At 34.6% G+C, this 19,089-nt stretch overlaps 1 protein-coding gene across 1 annotated transcript; it reads left to right on the top strand.

The window, feature by feature from the left end:
• The first annotated feature begins 3,195 nt into the window (after nucleotides 1-3,195).
• rprd1a (regulation of nuclear pre-mRNA domain containing 1A) lies at nucleotides 3,196-18,674 on the top strand. Its single transcript, XM_089122960.1, has 7 exons — nucleotides 3,196-3,502; nucleotides 6,399-6,528; nucleotides 8,412-8,518; nucleotides 9,681-9,775; nucleotides 11,507-11,633; nucleotides 12,923-13,098; nucleotides 15,836-18,674. Exons 1-7 carry the CDS (start codon nucleotides 3,352-3,354, stop codon nucleotides 15,989-15,991), a joined length of 942 nt encoding a protein of 313 aa, XP_088979086.1. The 5' UTR covers nucleotides 3,196-3,351; the 3' UTR covers nucleotides 15,992-18,674.
• The last annotated feature ends 415 nt before the right edge of the window (nucleotides 18,675-19,089 follow it).

Genomic DNA, 19,089 nt, shown 5'->3' with positions numbered 1-19,089 from the left:
TGTTTATATAGGAGAAACTTGAAAAATTGTGCAAAAGTTCATGTATTTCAGAAATTCATCTTAAAAGGTGTAACTAATATATTATATAGACTCATTATATGCAAAGTGAGATATTTCAAGCCTTTATTTGACGAGTTCAGATGCAAAAGCCTCTAAATGCCATTTGAAATTTTCTTCTTTAATGATTTTTTATCAAACTTGTATATTTAAGTTCAGTAATTTCACTTAAATAACAATTAATAGGTAATTATCATTGCCATTTAAGTGAAATCACTGAACTTAAATATACAAGCTTGATAAAAATGATCATTCTAGAAGAAAATTTCAAATGGCACTTAGAGGCTTTTGCATCTGAACTCTTCTTTTGTTATAATTTTGAAGATTATGGCTTACAGATATGAAAACCCCATAGAATATTGTGAAAACGTTTCAAAAACATCAAAATTAAAACAAATGAAGGCTTGAAATATTTCACTTTGCATGTAATGTGTCTATATAATATTAGTTTCACCTTTTAAGTTTTACTGAAATAAAGAATTACTGAAATGTTCTCCACTAGTCAATGTAAAGTCTATAAAGCATGATAGTCAGACGGATCCTAAAATTTACTTCTATACCGTATAGCTGTAAATCGCCACAGAAAGCTCCAGTTCTCGGCATGGATGTCAGATTGTGCTTTTCTAACATCACCGCTTTGCAGCTTAATAAAACATCAATATATACAGCCCAAGATTACACACGGTTGTACAGTTGACCATGTTATCTTCAGTATAAGTAGTAATGCCTGGATATAGTTTATTTCTCTTTTTTTGAGAGGAAGGTGAGATGGTGAGGTTGTCTTAACCATAATGAAATCGTTACAAAGGTCAGTATTTGAGGCTCACACACTACATGACTACATGTCACTTTCATGCTGACTACTTTGTTTTATTAATAGATGTTTTGTTTTTGTGTGTGTGAATGAGGAATAATAAGATTCCCTTGTTTTAACTAATGCGATTGGGAATATTGGATTATATGATGCTTTTGAAAGCATGTTGAACTTGCAAAATATGTGGTGGAATTGAAAAACAACAGCATATTTCTAGGATGATTCCTGTAATTGATGTTTTTGTGGTTATTTATGAGTTATTTATTTAACTGCCGGAGGGTACGTCTGCTGGGCAATGGACGAAAGGTTCATTTTAAACTTAAAGAGCGCAAATTTAAACACGAGCAAGCATATTAAGGAGGATATAGGGAAGCATTTCTGTATATTAAAATTGTATACTAAAGAATATGGTTTCAGATGTGAATGTAAAATGTACGAGTAATTCATAATAACATTCACTGATACGTCATATTATCCTGCCTTGCATGTGGAGCTGCTGAACACTAAACTGGCTGTGAAAGACTTTAAGGAAATACTGACTTTTTATTTGTTGTTTGTTTGTTTGTTTTAATCAAATGTTTGTCTTTATAACTAACTTCTGCATAAGTAAAGCTATGGTGGATTGAGTGTGTTTGGGCTTTGTAGATCTCTTTGCACTGTACAAATGCATTAAACTGAAGTTAAATTATATTCTCCTGTTTGCGTTTCATTACAAGAATAAAATGAGGAAAACACGGCTGGCGTCTTGTTTTTTTGTGCGCTCAGATTGCAAAGCGTGTCACATGTCCAGAACTGTGGAACAAATGGTTATGAGATCAATTATGAGTAGAAATCGCTTTTGTATGTAAAACTATGAAACATTGACTAGTGTTTTTGATTTATTAGCATTTGTTGTGTATACATCCTATTCTTTAAGTAAATAGAAAGTGAAGTGTAACACAACCTTTGATTCTCACGTAAAAAGGACATTCGGGAGAACACACTCGGGATGAGGAGCATTTGAGGGTTTTCCCTGGTGACATCTATTGACTTGTTCTCCTCCTCAATGTCCACCAGTACGAGTTGTGGAGACGGGGAAGAAGGGAACGGATGAGGCTTCCGGCTGGCAGGACTTTCAGGAGAACACACACTGGAAACGGCTTCATCGCGATCTGCTTAAATTGGGCAAAACTCAGATGTTGGAACTGGTCTCTTGTGAAGAGTGTGTGGTTTTGTCACGGGCGGCAGGAGTTTGAAGCGAGCGGCTGAGAACGTGACGTGTTCGGAGACGCGGGGAAACATCGGGATTTCTCCCTCGATTGGTCTTAAGGTGTAAGATCTCACTGGATGCAGAGGTTTGACCTCCACAAGAAGAACCGTCGTCTGCCGCTTTCTCTTTGTCCTTTTCTGTTCTCCAGCTTCTCTACGCTCAGTTCCTCCATCCACCAGCTTCTCCAGACTGAGCTTCTCTCTTTTTTTCTGATTCATACGTCTGTTCTTCTTCATCTTTATCTTACTTTGTGTTTGGGCCTCATCTTCATGCCCTCCTCCTCTCTCTCTCCACGCTGCCTCTTCTCAGGTCTCTTCTCCTCACATTCCTCCAGTAGTTCCTCTGGTTCTTGCGCCACTCTCCGAGGCAAGAAGTGTGTGGAACACCCGACCATTAGTCTACACACACTGATAAACCGCTCCATAACGGACACCGAATGCTGGAAGTCAATATGTTGTTGATATCTGTAGAAATTCTGCAAAGTTTTTCAATCTGTTCACTCCAATATATAACACACCAACAGAGTCAGAGCTGCAGTTTAGAGATGAAGCTCCACTATGATGTCAGAATATTTAGATCTCTCGGCTGTTTGAATAGCTACAGAACCAACACACACTGACACACACACACACAAATATATATATATTAAACGCTCCAAATATTGGACTCCCTTCAAATATTAAATTGAGATAGTTGAAAGTATCATTACAGCTTAAAATTGGAAAAATCATACATAAAATGTTAAATATTTTTCATATATTAAATAACTATTTCAACATATAAAACAATATAAATATATATTTTAATATTATTATTTAAAATGTAATTTAATCTGTAAATATATGGCTTGATCACTTGATCCTTCAGAAATCATTTTAATTTGCTGATTTGCTGCACAGGAAACATTTCTTATGATCGATGTTGAAAAATATGTCTTATTATTATTATCATCATCAGTGTATTATATAATATTGTTCATGTTTAGTACTAACTGTAGACAGCAGTTCCAGCTCCTCTTCAAAATGTAGACTAGTGTTCATCGATGCGTTTTGCAACGGCCTCTAACATTGCGCGGCGAGTCTGCGCATGCGTAGTATGGTAAAACCAAACCAGCCAGGGAATGTTTAGCTAGCGTGGAGAGTTATTAGCTGTAATATCCTTCGGGTACGACCTTCGGGTGCCTGGTGTGGGCAAGGAGCCTTCTCTACCCAACATTTACTTGTAATTGAAAATGTCCGTGTTCTCGGAGCCTGCTTTGGAGAAGAAATTGTCAGAACTGAGCAACTCCCAGCAGAGCGTGCAGACCCTTTCACTGTGGCTCATCCACCACAGAAAACACTCCAAAACCATCGTCAAAGTCTGGTACAACGAGCTGAAGAGAGGTAAGGAGAGGCATATTTCACCCCAAACACCTAGATGAGAGATTATGTCATGTTTTTGACGTTTTGAAACGAAATTAAACGGCACATGTAGCAAACAAGCTAGTATTGTAAGCTAGTAGTAGCTTAGCTCATCTACATGTTTTGATTCCCTTGCAGGTTATTATTGAGACGACAACCTCAATTATTGACTGATTTGTGTTTATCAATCAACATCATATCAGCCTGCATGACAATTGCAATGATTGAGGCACATGCGTTGGGTTAGTTTCACTTCTGCAAACGATATTTAATGAGTCTCATAAAAAAGTCTCATATTGAAATATTCAATATAATATATTTTATTAGATACATTTATTCAGTTATTTATGCCCCCACTGACACTGGCAGCCATTTTGAAGCATCTACTACTCATTTGTTTCCTTACTGTGGCATATATGGGCTTTTGGGGGGTTTTCACAATCACAGCCTTTATTTTACAGTACTTTTTTCTGTTCTTGTAAAAATGGCAACACACACACAATGATTGCACTTGCACTTCTACCCAGACTCTTTCACTTTCCTCCATGTGTTGGGGTGAGATCAGACCTGTCTGACAAGGGTCAGCTAGTTTGGTTTAGTTTATCCTAACAGTTTAGTTCAGGATCTACCAGATCTTAAATGGAAACTAAAGTACTGTGTTTTCTTTCCAAAGCACACCTGCTTTGCTTCGACACTCAGTCTGATGGCTATTACTAGTACAATAACTAAAGATTTTGGTGATATTTCTGGGTTTACCCCCAAAATTTTAGGTTTTGGATGGAAATAGTAATTCGCCCAAAAATGAAAGTTATGCCATCATTTACCCATTTACATTTCTGTATTCTGCTGAACACAAAAGAAGATATTTTGAATTATGTTTATAATCATACAATTGTGAGGCACCATTGATTTCCATATTTTGAAGAATGTGTGTTACCGAAACATTTCTGGTCCCTATTGACTTCCACATTACAGGTAAAAGTAGTATGGAAGTCAAGTGGACCAGAACTGGTTTGGTTAGAGTTACACACTTTCTTCAAAATATTTTCTTTTGTGTTCAACAGAACAAAGAAATTCATAGGTTCGGATTCGGAACAAAATGACGGTGAGTAATATCCATTTTTGTGTCTATCACTTTAATTAGTGCTTGTCCAATGATGCAGTGTAGTAGTATTGGATTAAAATAGTTTGGTTGAAATATGAAGCGGTATCACGGATGTAGTTTTTTTAATTTCCCAGTTAATTTCACTTTCTTTTCTCAGTTAAATAAGGTACACCACTATTTACCAGTACATAATAATAATAATCCAACTTTAGGTTTCACTGCTTCATCATTTTGTATTGAAACTTCCTGTCGCCACAGATTTTTGTCTCTATATGTGTATATATTTATGGACTTCGCAGTAATTGCATGGGGACCGGTTATAAGGCTTTGTGGTTGCCAGTGTTATCATAGATCTTCTTGCAGACATGATAATAAACCAGTCTGATCCTGCATAACCATTGAAGGTTTGCCATAATGTTGCACGACCATTGTGATAATGACACATTATGCGCAGGGTCTGGTTTCTTTGTAATAGTTTATTAGTAAATTTATTATTAAGGTGTATGTTAACCTTATTGACTTTAGGTCTCAATCAGGCTTTAAATGTACAGTTTAATGATTCATTTTTGTGTTTGGAAAACTGGTCCAAGTTTACTCTAGTAATTGTCATGTGTTTGACTTGTTGCTCAGCGATGACATGGAAAGTACTTAATGCAGTTTACTGCTGACATCACATGACTGAATAAGCCACTGTGAAGTTTGGTGTCAATCAAGATTAGAAACGGCTCCATCTTCCTATATGAAAATGGACGATCATTGATTTCTAATTAAATGTTTTTCAACTTTCCAATTCAACTAGTGATAAACCGATATGAGAAATACAATAACCGATAATTCTTTATATTTGAAAGCCGATAACCGATAAATTGGGTGATAAACCTAAATCCAAATTTTTATATAATTTTTGAGAGCCTGATTACAAAAACAAAAGTCTCACCATCAAAATCCATGTCCCAAACACAATTATAATGTTCTAATTAATTGTATATACCTGATATGACAGATTTTGTTGTACTATACAGTATTTTCCTTTTTGAAGTGATTCCAATCATATTTCATTCAATTCAAAAGCATCATGTTGAACAGTGCACATCTGAAGTGTCTCCGTTGAAGGAATTAACCCATTATTAATCTGCTTTAATATATCAGGCACATTTTCTTAAATGGCCGATAATGATAACAGTAAAAATGAACATGTATATGGTACTGGGTCGTTTTTATTCAGACCTGGGCTTTAGATTAGCTAAATGAATTCGTGCCTCGCTCCCAGTGATTATACCATACGTTCTTTATTTATTGTAAGCCTAGTTGTTCGTGAATGAGCTCTTACTTGGCTAATGGGAAGAGATTACAGCTTCAGAATAATATGATCAAGCACAGACTAAATTAGGACTGTGTTTGTTTGTGTATGGGATTATATGATGGGTGATACGCTGGAGAACACAGCTATCTTTAGATCATCCATCTCTCCTGAGATCTAGTTTCCATAGCAGTTTTTTGTGTTCAGCTGGAACCAGTAACAAGCATTTCTAAGATGAAACCCAACCTGTGTTCACAGACTTAACAGTTTTTGTTGTCTTGTGCTTTTTTTTGATTGCTATTATTCAATTTGAATATTTTTTTTCCTCCCAACATTCAAAGCTAATGGTATGAATGATTTGATGAAATTAAAGAGCATATTCTATTAGATCACCAGTATTTAAAGGATTATTCCTCACCAGGCAGACTATTAAACCTAAGATGTGTTGTCGTCTTCTCTTTCTCTCTGTACAGCCCAGGTTTCTCGTAAACTGACCTTCCTGTATCTTGCGAATGATGTTATACAGAACAGCAAGAGGAAAGGACCAGAGTTCACAGACGATTTCGCGCCAGTCATCGTCGATGCGTTCAAACATGTTTCAAGGTGAGTTATTAAAAAAAAAAAATAGAAAATAGAACAATTTTTTTTTTATTAGAATAGAACAAAAATATGTTTGAAGGGTTATCCTGGGAAAAAGGAAAGTAAAATTTTAAGGCTTTGTCCGTTTTTGACCGGGAGGAAGCTAAGTGTAACCCAGTTACGAAGAGGCCCAGAGGGTTAAATTGTCAAGTGTTATATTTTTCTTTCTTGCTTAGTGGGTTTAATATATTGTATCAGGGTTATTGAAATATAGTGGAGTATATTAATAAAAATATTAGTTCAAAACAATTAGAAATGCTGCCTTGGCAGTAAACAGAAATAAGTTGAATCTCTAGAATTAACTGGAAGTAAATATAAAAGGTAATGAAACTGTTAATGACTAATAAAAAAGAAAAAAACTGTAAAAAAAAAATAAACCTAATAAAACAAAAATAATAAAATAGAAAATCATTAAAACTAATTTAACTAAAATGAACATGAATTATAAAATATATATTATTTAATTAAAATAATAATGCTTTTGCAACAGGACACAGCTTGGGTGGCGCTGCACTCTGAAACAATTCATTTAAATGGCTTGTGCTGTGCGAAGATGTTTTGTTGCTTCGTCGACCAAAGCGTAAGCAGATCTAGCTAGATCAGAAACAAAACAACAGGCACGCCGCGCAACACGCTTGTTTGGGCTTGCGAGCCGGCCAAATAATTGATTACGTTTTGAGTGGATGATGAGCGCGAGACGCCGAAATGGATGCCAGTAAGATTCTGAATGGAAAGTTTACTTTTAAAAAGTTGCCAAATGGTTCAATTGACAAGACCAAAGTGATCTGTGTGTTTTGTCATTGTGAACTGAGCCACTGTATCATCATCATCACAACACGTCCAGTCTGAAACACCACTTGATTGCCAAGCGCACACACACACACAGATGGTGCAAATTCTCCGCACCCTCGTCAATATCAGGAGCTTGTCAGTATTTCTCTCACCCTTTTATTGATGGACAATGTCACATTGAGAGATTATTTGCTCTAAGTGAGAATGTTATATTATATATAGTATATGCCAATGTTGTTTTCAATAAAAAACATTTGCGCAAAGCAAGCCGAGCCACTTTTCTATGCTGAGATAAGAGCATTAAAATGAGAAAAAATAATGTGAGAAAAAGAAATCAAGAGACATTTAAAATAGATGAATGTGCGATTAATCGCGAGTTAACTATTACATTAATGCGATTAATCACGATTAAATATTTTAATCGTTTGACAGCACTAATATATATATATATATATATATATTAGAATTTTGATATTTATAATAATTATATATATATATATATATATATATATATATATATATATATTCTGTGTATGTATGGGTTAATCGAAATCTAAAGTTTTTACAAACAATAACTTGGTTTCCCTGGTTACGCCTGATGGTTTATTTAGCAAGCGGAGATATTTATAGTGCGCTCAGCTCAGAGAACCCTTCAGTTTAGCTAATTTACAAGCCAGAAATTTGACATATTTTTTCATGTAAGTTAGGCTTGTCTAACCATGAAAGTTACGCTTTCGCTTTTTTTTACCTATAATTAAAACACACTGGTAGGAATAATATTCACCCAGACCATGGGATTGAGTATTCACCCAGACCATGGGATAAATTTAATTAATTTATTAATTGCACTATTTTTTTAAATCAATACCCTAATACATTTTTCTTGTAAAAACTTTTTCTTCAAGGGAAATTTTAAACAATTGAACACACATTTTTCTTAGGTAAATATAATATGGTCTTAATATAAGCCCAAATATTTGCATCTTGCTGCAGCGTTGCTACGATTCTTGTGGTGAAATTACATTATTAACCAAGATTTTCCCCTTCCTGTCCAGTGAAGGAGACGAGGGCTGTAAGAAGCAGTTAGGTCGAGTTCTGTCCATCTGGCAGGAAAGAGCTGTGTATGAGAACGATGTACTGGACAAACTCTCTGACGTCCTGCGTAAGTAAAACACCACAAGCACACGCTGTTCACTACGGAAGCCGTGAACCGCAGCGTGTAAATAAATAAATAAATGAATAGAATAAATTCGAAATATTTCGAGATTACCACAAATCCTGCTCCGAACTTTGTGGCATGTTGACTACTACGGAAGACTGTTTTCTCGTAATGTTTCAACTTTAAACTCGGAATACTTAAACTTTATTCTTAAAATACTTCAACTTTAATCTCGTAATTTTGATTTTAATCTCAATGTTTGGGTTTTAATCGCAATGTTTTGATTTTAATCTGAATGTTTTGATTTTAATCTCAGAATACTTTAATCTGAATTTTTCGACTTTAATCTGAATGTTTCGACTTAAATCTCATTGTTTCGACTTTAATCTGAATGTTTCGACTAAAATCTTCTTGTTTCGACTCTGAGGAAGTTGTGGGTGGTGGGTGAAGTGACGTATGCCGCAAAGCGGTCGAATTTTGTAGTTCTTTTTGTGCTCGGTTACAAAGTTACAAAGTGCAAGTAAAAGCAATACAGACACCTTCGGGAGACGGCAGACGCGTCATTCAACCTATTGTAAGTCGATCTACCATCTTTAAGGGTTTTGGTAATATATTATAAAGGTTGAAGAGTTCCACAGTGTTTCCATTTTAATCTCGGAATACTTTGATTTAAATCTTGGAATACTTCGACTTTAATCTCAATGTTTCAACATTAATCTCAATGTTTCGACTTTAATCTCGGAATACTTCGACTTTAATCTCAATGTTTCAACTTTAATCTCAATGTTTCAACTTTAATCTCAATGTTTCAACATTAATCTCAATGTTTCGACTTTAATCTCGGAATACTTAGACTTTAATCTCAATGTTTCAACATTAATCTCAATGTTTCGACTTTAATCTCAGAATACTTCGACATTAATCTCAATGTTTCAACATTAATCTCAATGTTTCGACTTTAATCTCGGAATACTTCGACTTTAATCTCAATGTTTCAACTTTAATCTCAATGTTTCAACATTAATCTCAATGTTTCGACTTTAATCTCTTTTTTGTACGTTTTGGTTCAGGGCTTCCGTAATACACTGATTTGAAAGGTTATTGGGAATATTGTATAGTTGTTTAGAAAGACTCCTCATGTTGAAAGTCTCCTCATGACCTACAGAGATAGAAAAGAAGGCCAAGAAAAGGCCTTATGAAGAAATTAAGGTGAACAACGATGACTTCGCCTCCCAAAGCTCGCCTGGTGAACCTCCACAGGTATGAAAGAACATGCAGAGATTTAGCTACACGTCAGCTTAAAGGGGTAGCTGAAGCCATCCTAGGTGTATATGACTTTCTTCTTTCAGACGAATACAATCGAAGTTATATAATATCCCGGCTCTTCCAAGCTTTATATTGGGAGTGAATGGGTATATTTCATATAAGTCCATCAAAGTGCATCCATTCATAATAAAAGTGCTCGAAACGGCTCTGAGGGGTTAATAAAGGCCTTCTGAAGTGAAGCGATGCGTTTGTATAAGAAAAATATCCATAAAATATCCATATTTAAAACTTTATCGACTAAAACAACTAACACAATGTGTTATGCTTCACTTCAGAGGACCTTTATTAACCCCCCAGAGCTGTGTGGAGCACTTTTATCATTGATGGATGCGCTTTGATGGACTTTGAAAAAAATATACCCATTCACTCCCAAGAGCCAGGACATTTGTTTTAATACAACTTCGATTTGTATTCGACTGAAAGAAGAGTATCATATACACTTAGGGTGACTTCAGGGTAAGTAAATCATGGGTTCATTTTTTTTTTTGGGTGAACTATCCCTTAATCCAGTGTAGGGGTGTGCGATATGACGATTTTTAATCGTGGATGATTAAAATGTCTCCACGATCTGCTTTTGAAGAAATATCGTAGTATCGTGTTACAGTGCATTCTATCAGTTCAGTTCTGGCGCCTCCGTCTCACAACTGTACAACGCGACGTAGCCTACACATGATCACACGTTAAGGAATAGGTACGGGACACTGCAATTCACAAAAGTTCATTATTTGCATAAGCCTTGCCGGTTAAACATTTAATTCACGCGCTGATGCGCTGTTCTAACGTGCGCTTTCCTGACCGCATAACCCCCGACGCTCACAGGCACTAGAAGTCTGTCAAACAGCGCCTGAATACTGGACTAAGTTATCTCTCGAGTCTTATTAAGCTAATACTGTTAAATACACACAATGTTTACATAAACAGGCTATGTCTACAGTGAAAGCAAACATTTGAGAGAATATCTGGTGTAATATGCGTCTATATTAAACGCGTCGCGTGCTGGTCTAAAAGCAACAGGAATAAATAGTAGCCTACTGCCGCTTATCCTTAAAGGGACAGTTCACAAAAAAAAAAAATCCGTAAAACATCCGTTAAAACATCTTGAGAGAGTAAATTAAGACAATTTTCATTTTTGAGGGAATTATCTCTTTAGTGTTAATAAAACAAACAAAAAAACACAAGGAGAAAATCACTCACTGACTGAGAACTTTAATATATCTTTAATAAGAATCAATTTATTCAGTGAAGTCTATGTAGTGTTTTAATTTCATATTTGTTCATTTAATTACTTCAATGCTACTGCTAAATACACCTAGTGCATCTGAAAAAATAAAGCACTATTTATTTAATATGAATATTAATTTGTGTAATGTTTATCTTGTCTTATTTTTTTAATAACAAAGAAAATAATGACAAAGATTTTTATCTTCGCCACTGGCCTAAATGTGTGGCTTTCTTTTTTCTTTTGTTACCTAAGTCTTTGTTTTTAACATAGGGACATTAGTTTGGCTGTAATGAACAGCCACTTGCAAAATATTAAAACCAACTTGAAAAAGAATCGTGATAAAAAATCGTGATCGTGATTTTCCTAAAAAAATCGTGATATGATATTTTTTCCATATCGCCCACCCCTAATCCAGTGTGTAAAAAGCTTGTTTTGTGTCCCAGACTGCAGATCTGATCCGAGCACTACAGGAGCTTGAGAACGCGGCGTCGAGCGACGCTACTCTACGTCAGCGAATCTCTGCTCTTCCCCCAGAGGTGCAGGACTCAGCACTATTGCACAAAGTTACAGGTGAGAACACGCGCAAACCTTCGTCGTTCTTGGGTTATATCCGATCGTAAACGGACCAATAAGAAACCCTGATATTCGGACTGAAAAACGCTCCCGCAGGTTTTTAATTTGAAGAACTGGTCATAAGTGAAGGAAGCAAGGAGCTCAGAGTGATTAATGGACTGAAAGTTTGGAGAAACAAAATACTACATGGTTATGTTGTCAAAATATATATATTTTGAAACAGAGATACTTTTTGTCAAAATAAATTGTTTAAAAAAGTCTTTATTTTAGGTTTTTTGCGCACAGTATTCTTGTTGCTTCATAACATTTAGGTTGAGCCACTTGTAAAATGGACTATAAAATATTGCAGGTGTTGCGCATAATTTGTATCATACCCACAAGTTTCTATGGCATATTTTAATGGCAGATGTCGTGAGTGCAATATTTCAACGCAAGGGCACATTCTTGTTATCGCAGAAAGCTGGACGTGAGCTCTCAAATATACGAATGAACTCTCAAATGACGTCCAGCTCCAATCTCTCCATGCTCTAGAATTAAACTGTCAAAAGTTGTCAACCTCGGATGAAAATGCTACAGGAAGTCTTATTGGCTGTAAGTGAAATGCTGCACGAAGTCTTTCGAAAATCTCACGTGGATTTTTTTTTTAATACAGAATGTCTATTGAAATGTCTTCGCTAATGTCAATGTCTAATACACAATTTGTATGTTAGAAATGTTTTGGATTTGGGCATTTGTATGATTTGTGCATATAAATAACCTAGTCTGTCTAACTGCATTATTACATTGTACCATTTTCAAGGCCCAGAACAATAGTAAAGCCAAAAACCAATGAAAAGGTATCTCTTAGTTAATGATGATACCCTGTGTTGAAGCAATATGCATTATGAAAAGTCCTATATAAATTAGGGCTGTGCAACAATTAAATCACATCCAAAATAAAAGTTTGTTTTTATAATGTATGTACTACTGTGTATTATAATTTTGTATGTATAAATGCACACATATATGCATGTATATATTTAAGAAAAATGTGCATGTGTTTATAAATAAAAATATTTTAACTAATTTCTTAAAAATATACATGCATATATTTATAAATACAAAATGATTTTGGTACACACTACACAGACATATATTCATAATAAGCACAAACTTTTATTTTGGATGTGATTAATCATTGAACAGCCTTCAATGAATACAAATAAACTAGAATACAAATGATATGTAGTCTGTCGGTGTAAGACTGTGTGTGTGTGTGTGTGTGTGTGTGTGTGTGTGTGTGTCAGATAAAGAGTCAGGCGAGCGTCTCTCTCGGCTGGTGGAGGAGGCCTGTATGCTGCTAGCGGATTACAGCGGACGGCTAGCGGCCGAGATCGACGACCGACGGCAGCTCACACGCACGCTTGCAATCTTTCTGCAAACTCAGAGAGACGGCCTGGCCCAGAACGAGCAGAAACTAGAAGTGGGTAAACTTACTGACATCATTTCCTTTCCTTTTCTGTTCACCCTCCGTTGTTGTCTTCTTCTTACTAGTGTAATTTACTTTCTAGTCTTTCTCCAATTATTAGTTTTTGAAACTTGTGGATGTCAAAAATATATGAAAATCTTTACCACTTGTACTAAACTTAAATTCAACTTTATATTGCACTATGATCAGAGTTGCATTGGTTTGTTCTGCCTATAGAGGGCAATAAAACTCAATTTCAGCAAAGCCAGCGCTGCATTCTCTTAAAGAGACAGTTCACCCAAAAATAAAAAGATTTTGTCATTTACAAACTCAAGTTTATCCAGACATGTATTACAAATATGTTTCTTGTTCTGAACAAATATTTTGAACTGAAGAACAGTTTTGGTCCCCATTGACTTCCATAGTATTTCTTATTTACAGAGTATTGTGCAAGTTTATTTCTGTAATTCAACTTAAAAGGTGAAACTATAGACTAATTACATGTTATACATATAGTAATTTTGATGATTATGGCTTACAGATATGAGAACCCCAAATTCAAAATTAGAATATTGTGAAAAGGTTTTCATATCTGTAATCCATAATCATCAAATTTATAACAAATAAAGACATGACATATCTCACTTTGCAGCATGTAATGAGTCTATATAATAGTTTCACCATTTAAGTTGAGTTACTGAAATTGACTTTTGCACGATATTCTAATTTTTTGAGTTTTACCTGTAATTCTATGGAAGCCAATAGGGGAGCAGCAACTTGATATCATCATTTTTTATTATTTTTTTTTGGGTGAACTGTCCCTGTAACTGTCCCTGCGTGAGACGCTTCTGGGCTGGTAAGTATGAACACAAAGTTCTAGTGAAAGTTTTATGGGCATTCATTAACCGCTTAATTTTCCAGCCTTTGCCAACAGGAAGTGAGCAGCTCCTGTGTTCCTCCTGATGTCGTCTTTACTGATCAAAGAAAAATAAAAGAAAAGAAAATACCAATCTCTTGAGTGTGCTTTTTTTTTTTGCTTATGCACCGGCTTTCACAAATATATCCTTATTCTTGAGTCCAGTACTATAATAACTTATGATTATTCTGTAACACTTTACAAAAAGGTTATATGCTTTTAACATTAGTTTTTTACATGAACAATAGTTTTGCTGGATTTATTACTTTTGGTTAATAAAAAAGTATTATAGTGTGTTTATATATGCTAAATAAATACTGTAAATTGTTCATTTTTAGTTCATTATGCCAAATGCGTTTAAGTTTTAATTTGATGCACAGTTCATCTAAGACTAAATGTATAAAAGTAACGCATTGTGGTTTCAAGTTAAATTTTACGTTTTTATTCGCACCCCTTAAAGTCAGAGTTGCATAAACAACATTATTTTAGTAGTACTAGTATAGCCAACTATTGACTTTACTATCAAATTAGACCAATCTATGTTTTCATGTAACTGATTTAAAACCGTTGATGACTAATGTGATGTTTAATTAGTAAGACATTGATTGCAAACTCTTAAGGGTTAAAATAGTTATATGCTGTTATTGGGACATATTATTCAGATAGTTAACGCCCATATCTTACATCCAAATGTAAAGTTGACCTTGCGTTGTAGAACGTGCAATTTTTGTAATTATATATTGGTGTAATTTATAACATATGCATCTTTGAATGAAACAAACATGTATTATTAGATGAAAATAATATTTTGGTGTAAATTAAATCAATTGAAATATTTCTGATGCCTTCCAGTTTTTCATTAATGACATAAACATGTTAGAGCTTAAAAAATACATTTTTTGCAATTTTTACATTTATGGTGGAACAAAAATAACGTTTTAAACTGCTGTCAATTAAACATTAATAAATATAGTATAAAAAATTACAGATTACTGGAAACACAGTGTCAAGAACTTGAGCCAAATGACAGATTTACTAAAACTGAAAGATATTTATTATATATATATAAACATAAATGTATAAAGTGCTTTAATAACAGCAGACGGTATTGTTTTAGTGTGTCTTTGCTCAAAATAAACATCACAACAAATCAAAACAGTTCAATAGATTCAGTGGAATCCAGAAAGAGTTCAGCTTTAATGTTATTTCTGATAAAAAAAAGGCTGTTCAATATATAAAGATTTAAAAAAAGGATTATTAGTTGTTATTAAGAGTTTGTTATTGGACTTTATTTATTTATTGTTATTTATGTTTAGTTATTTGTATTGTGTTTGTTTATGTGAAAATAATTTTAAAAAGTATTGGTTATTATCAAGAGGTTATTATTTGACTTTATTGTTATTTATATTTAATTATTTGTATTATTGTGCTTCTGTTTAAGTGAAAAGGGAAAAAAAGGATTATTGGTTATAATTAAGATGTTAATATAGGTTATTTGACTTTTTTTATTTAACTATTTGTATGGTGTTTATGTAAAAATAATAAAAAAGACAATTATTGGTTATAATTAAGAGGTTAATATAAGTTATTATTAGACGTTATCTTTTATTTAATTATTTGGATTATTGTGTTTCTGTTTAAATGGGAAAAAAGACAATTATTGGTTATAAGTAAGAGGTTAATATATGTTTTTTTTTTTATTGTTTGTATTATTGTGTTTCTGTTTAAGTGAAACTCCAAAATAAGGGTAATTTGTACAGTGCAGTCTTAAAACAAAGGATTTACTAATATATCGTCAGTTGTACTGTGCACTAATAGTGTGTGTGTTTCTTTCAGGAATACAAGCGTAAACTGGCCCGAGTGTCTCAGGTCCGGAAGGAGCTTCGGTCTCGGCTCGGAGGACTCCCGGATCTCTCCCGACTCCCGAGTGTCACGGGTCCGGCACGGGTCCGGCTTCCCTCCTCGGGAGATGTTTACCACTCCTCAAACTGAGCTGGACTCTCGCCCGTCAACATCTCCTGGTGACTTTCCTTCTGGCTTCAGAGTTGACTTCACCCGGCCACTTTTAGTGGACGCATCTGATAACAAGTTTCAATGATGAGTTTCAGTGATCACTTCATCATCGTCCCCCTTTGTGATTAAAAGCCTTTGTGCGTTAGGATCAGTGCAATCAATGTTATTCTTGAACTACAAGTCAAGGAACTTCAGATTTGTTGCTTTGTTTTTGGAAGCGTCCATAAAAGTAAGACACCAAAAGATAATTATAAAATTCTTCAGCTCCTCTCCTGCTCATTTGAGTTCTCCAGATTTGTTATTTTTGTATCTTTGCAGTGAATATTCATTTCAGTGCAGTGTCTTATAATCAGCTGCTGTGTTTTAGTGCGGCAGTACTGTAGTTAATACGTATGGAGGCTTGTTTCCGACACTGAATAAAAGTTTTTAAAAGATAATTGAGACTTTTTATCTCATAATTGCGAGTTTACATCTTTATTTCTCAGAATTCCGAGATATAAAGTCAGAATTGTGAAATGTAAAAACAGAAATGCAAGTTTTTTTTTGTCAGAATTGCGAGATAAAGTCAGAATTGCAAGATATAAAGTCAGAATTGTTGTGAGATATTGTCAGAATTGCGAAATATAAAGTCAGAATTGCGAGATAAAGTCAGAATTGTGAGATATAAAGTCAGAATTGCAAGATATAAAAACCAGAATTGAGAGATATTAAGTCAGACTTGCGAGATAAAGTCAGAATTGCGAGATATAAAACCAGAATTGCGAGATTAATTCATAATTGCGAGACATAAAGTCAGAATTGCCAGATAAAGTCAGAATTGTGATGTAAAAACAGAATTGCAAGATATTAAGTCAGAAATGTGAGATATAAAAACAGAATTGTGTGATATAAAGTCAGAATTGTGAGATATTAAGTCAGAATTGTGAGATATGAAGTCATAATTGTGTGATATAAAGTCAGAATTGAGTGGTAAAACTTGCAATTGCGAGAAAATTCAGGATTGTAACTTTACATCACTCAATTCTGACTTTATAACACGCAATTGACATCTTTCCTCTGAATTATGAGATAAACTCAATTCTAAGACAGTTTATATCTCACAATTCTGACTTTATAGCACAATTGCGACATTATATCTTGCAATTAAAATAAAAAGTTATTAAAAGATAAAAAGTCGCAATTACCTTTTTTATCATTTATTCTGTGGCGGAAACAAGCCACCATAGACCCTTTTGCGCCGACGTCACGGCGCTAGCTGGAGGTAAAACGTACAGTAACGTTAATCCTGTCAGATTGTCCATGCATTGAGTGAGCGTGTAGGCGGCTACGGGTCGGCCAATCTGGTTCCGTCCGTTAAAAATAACTTTTGGAAATAACAATCGCGGTCCTGGACACTGAGTGACCTTACACATTAAGATAAAATCGGATTTTCTCCAGTCATTGTTAAAAAACAAGCTAACAATACTTGCTAACTAGCGTTAGTGAAGCGGCCAGAGGGATCGTTCTGCCTCCACCTAAGGTCCGCCCACAAAAAAAAACGTCACCATTTTTACCAACTGAAAAGGGGTCTATAAGAGCTTTGCAGTTGGCAGAGAGAGGTCAGCAAACAGTAGTGGAGTATACCATATAATATTCCAGATTTTTATCTCTTTCGGTGTAATTGTGAAAGCTATCTGAAAGGTCAGCGGCCCTTTGCAACATTGATCAAACAAATTCAAATGTGTTTAACTTTTATCTTGTCCTCTTCTTCATCCACACACAGTGATTTGGTTCTGATGGCTTATTGTTCATTGTCCTTCTCGGTTTGTTGGTTGAAGAGTTTATGTTTATGTGCGTCTTACTGTATGGCCGCTCCGTCATTGGTGATGAACAGAACCAAACTGCTAGTTAAAACCGTTTCTTTTGTAGCATCTGAAGGCGAAACTTTTAACTTATTCAGTTGTGAGTGTATTTTATCATCAGCCTTTGTAAATAACGTGTCAGTTTGAGCCAAATAAAGCTGAAAGCAAAGGATAAAATCATTCTTTTACTTATTTTCTTAGATTGTAATGAAACAACATGTACAGTATTTTTGCAAAAATTGCACTTTGTTTGTTTTTTCCTTTACACATTTTTAATCCGCGTTCTCACAATGTTGTCAAAATCTCTTGATCTTGAATTATACACACATTTCTATTTTATTTTGCTCTTGATTGGTTTAACAGTAAGTAAAAAAAATTACAAGTAAACATAAGCCTTTCAGATTTTGGCACCATGTAATAATCCTCCAAACAGCTGTCAGTATCCAAAAAAATAATATATTTTAATATCTAGGCACAATCATCAAAGATAACCCTTATTGTTTGTATATTTGTTTTTGTTGTGAGTCGCATAAGAGGATACAGAGCCACGGTGATGAGGGAAAAAACTGAGAATTTTTTTTGTTTATGCTTTCAGGTTCTTTCGCAAATTTTAAGCGTTTAAGCGTTAAAACTTTCGCAAATTCCTCCAAAAAGTTCTTTGCGAGAGAACTAAAAAATATGTCAGTTGTTTTCCATTGCTACGTCCCTTTTGTGCCTCCATAGGATCTGATTGTTTAAAGGAAATTGAATATTGGAAGGTCATGTTTGTCTGTTTATGTTGTTTTCTTTCTCTTCAAATAAAAATACTAAAAGTGACCCCACATTGACTATTCGACTTGTTGTTCTTGAGCCTATTCTGTGAAATGCATTGCTTTAATCCAGATTTGGTCTAAAAAGGTGTGGGTCTGGATCAGGGTGAGAGTTGTTGCTTGAAAAACCGACACCAAAAAAGGAAGATGGATTACCTGAGCCTGGATTGTTTGGGATTATATTCTCATCCAGATTAAATATGTGTTAATAACTGAGCCCTGGACTCAAATTCTAGTCTGTCATCAACATTCCATTTGGAATTATTAGAACTGTATTTGGAGATAGATGTATTGCTAATTGGGAAAATCCTTATGAAAATGTCTTATTGAGAACAATGCGTTAAAAAAGACCTGACTTGCTTTGTCATATGATGCGAATGATAAATATGAGGACATTTCTGTTAGCATCCTTCTGGATTGTTGTGTG

This window comes from Pimephales promelas, chromosome 18 (assembly GCF_988280905.1).
Source record: "Pimephales promelas chromosome 18, fPimPro1.hap1.1, whole genome shotgun sequence".
In the NCBI taxonomy this organism is placed as follows: Eukaryota; Metazoa; Chordata; class Actinopteri; order Cypriniformes; family Leuciscidae; genus Pimephales; species Pimephales promelas.
This window is presented reverse-complemented; position numbering and strand designations above follow the sequence as displayed.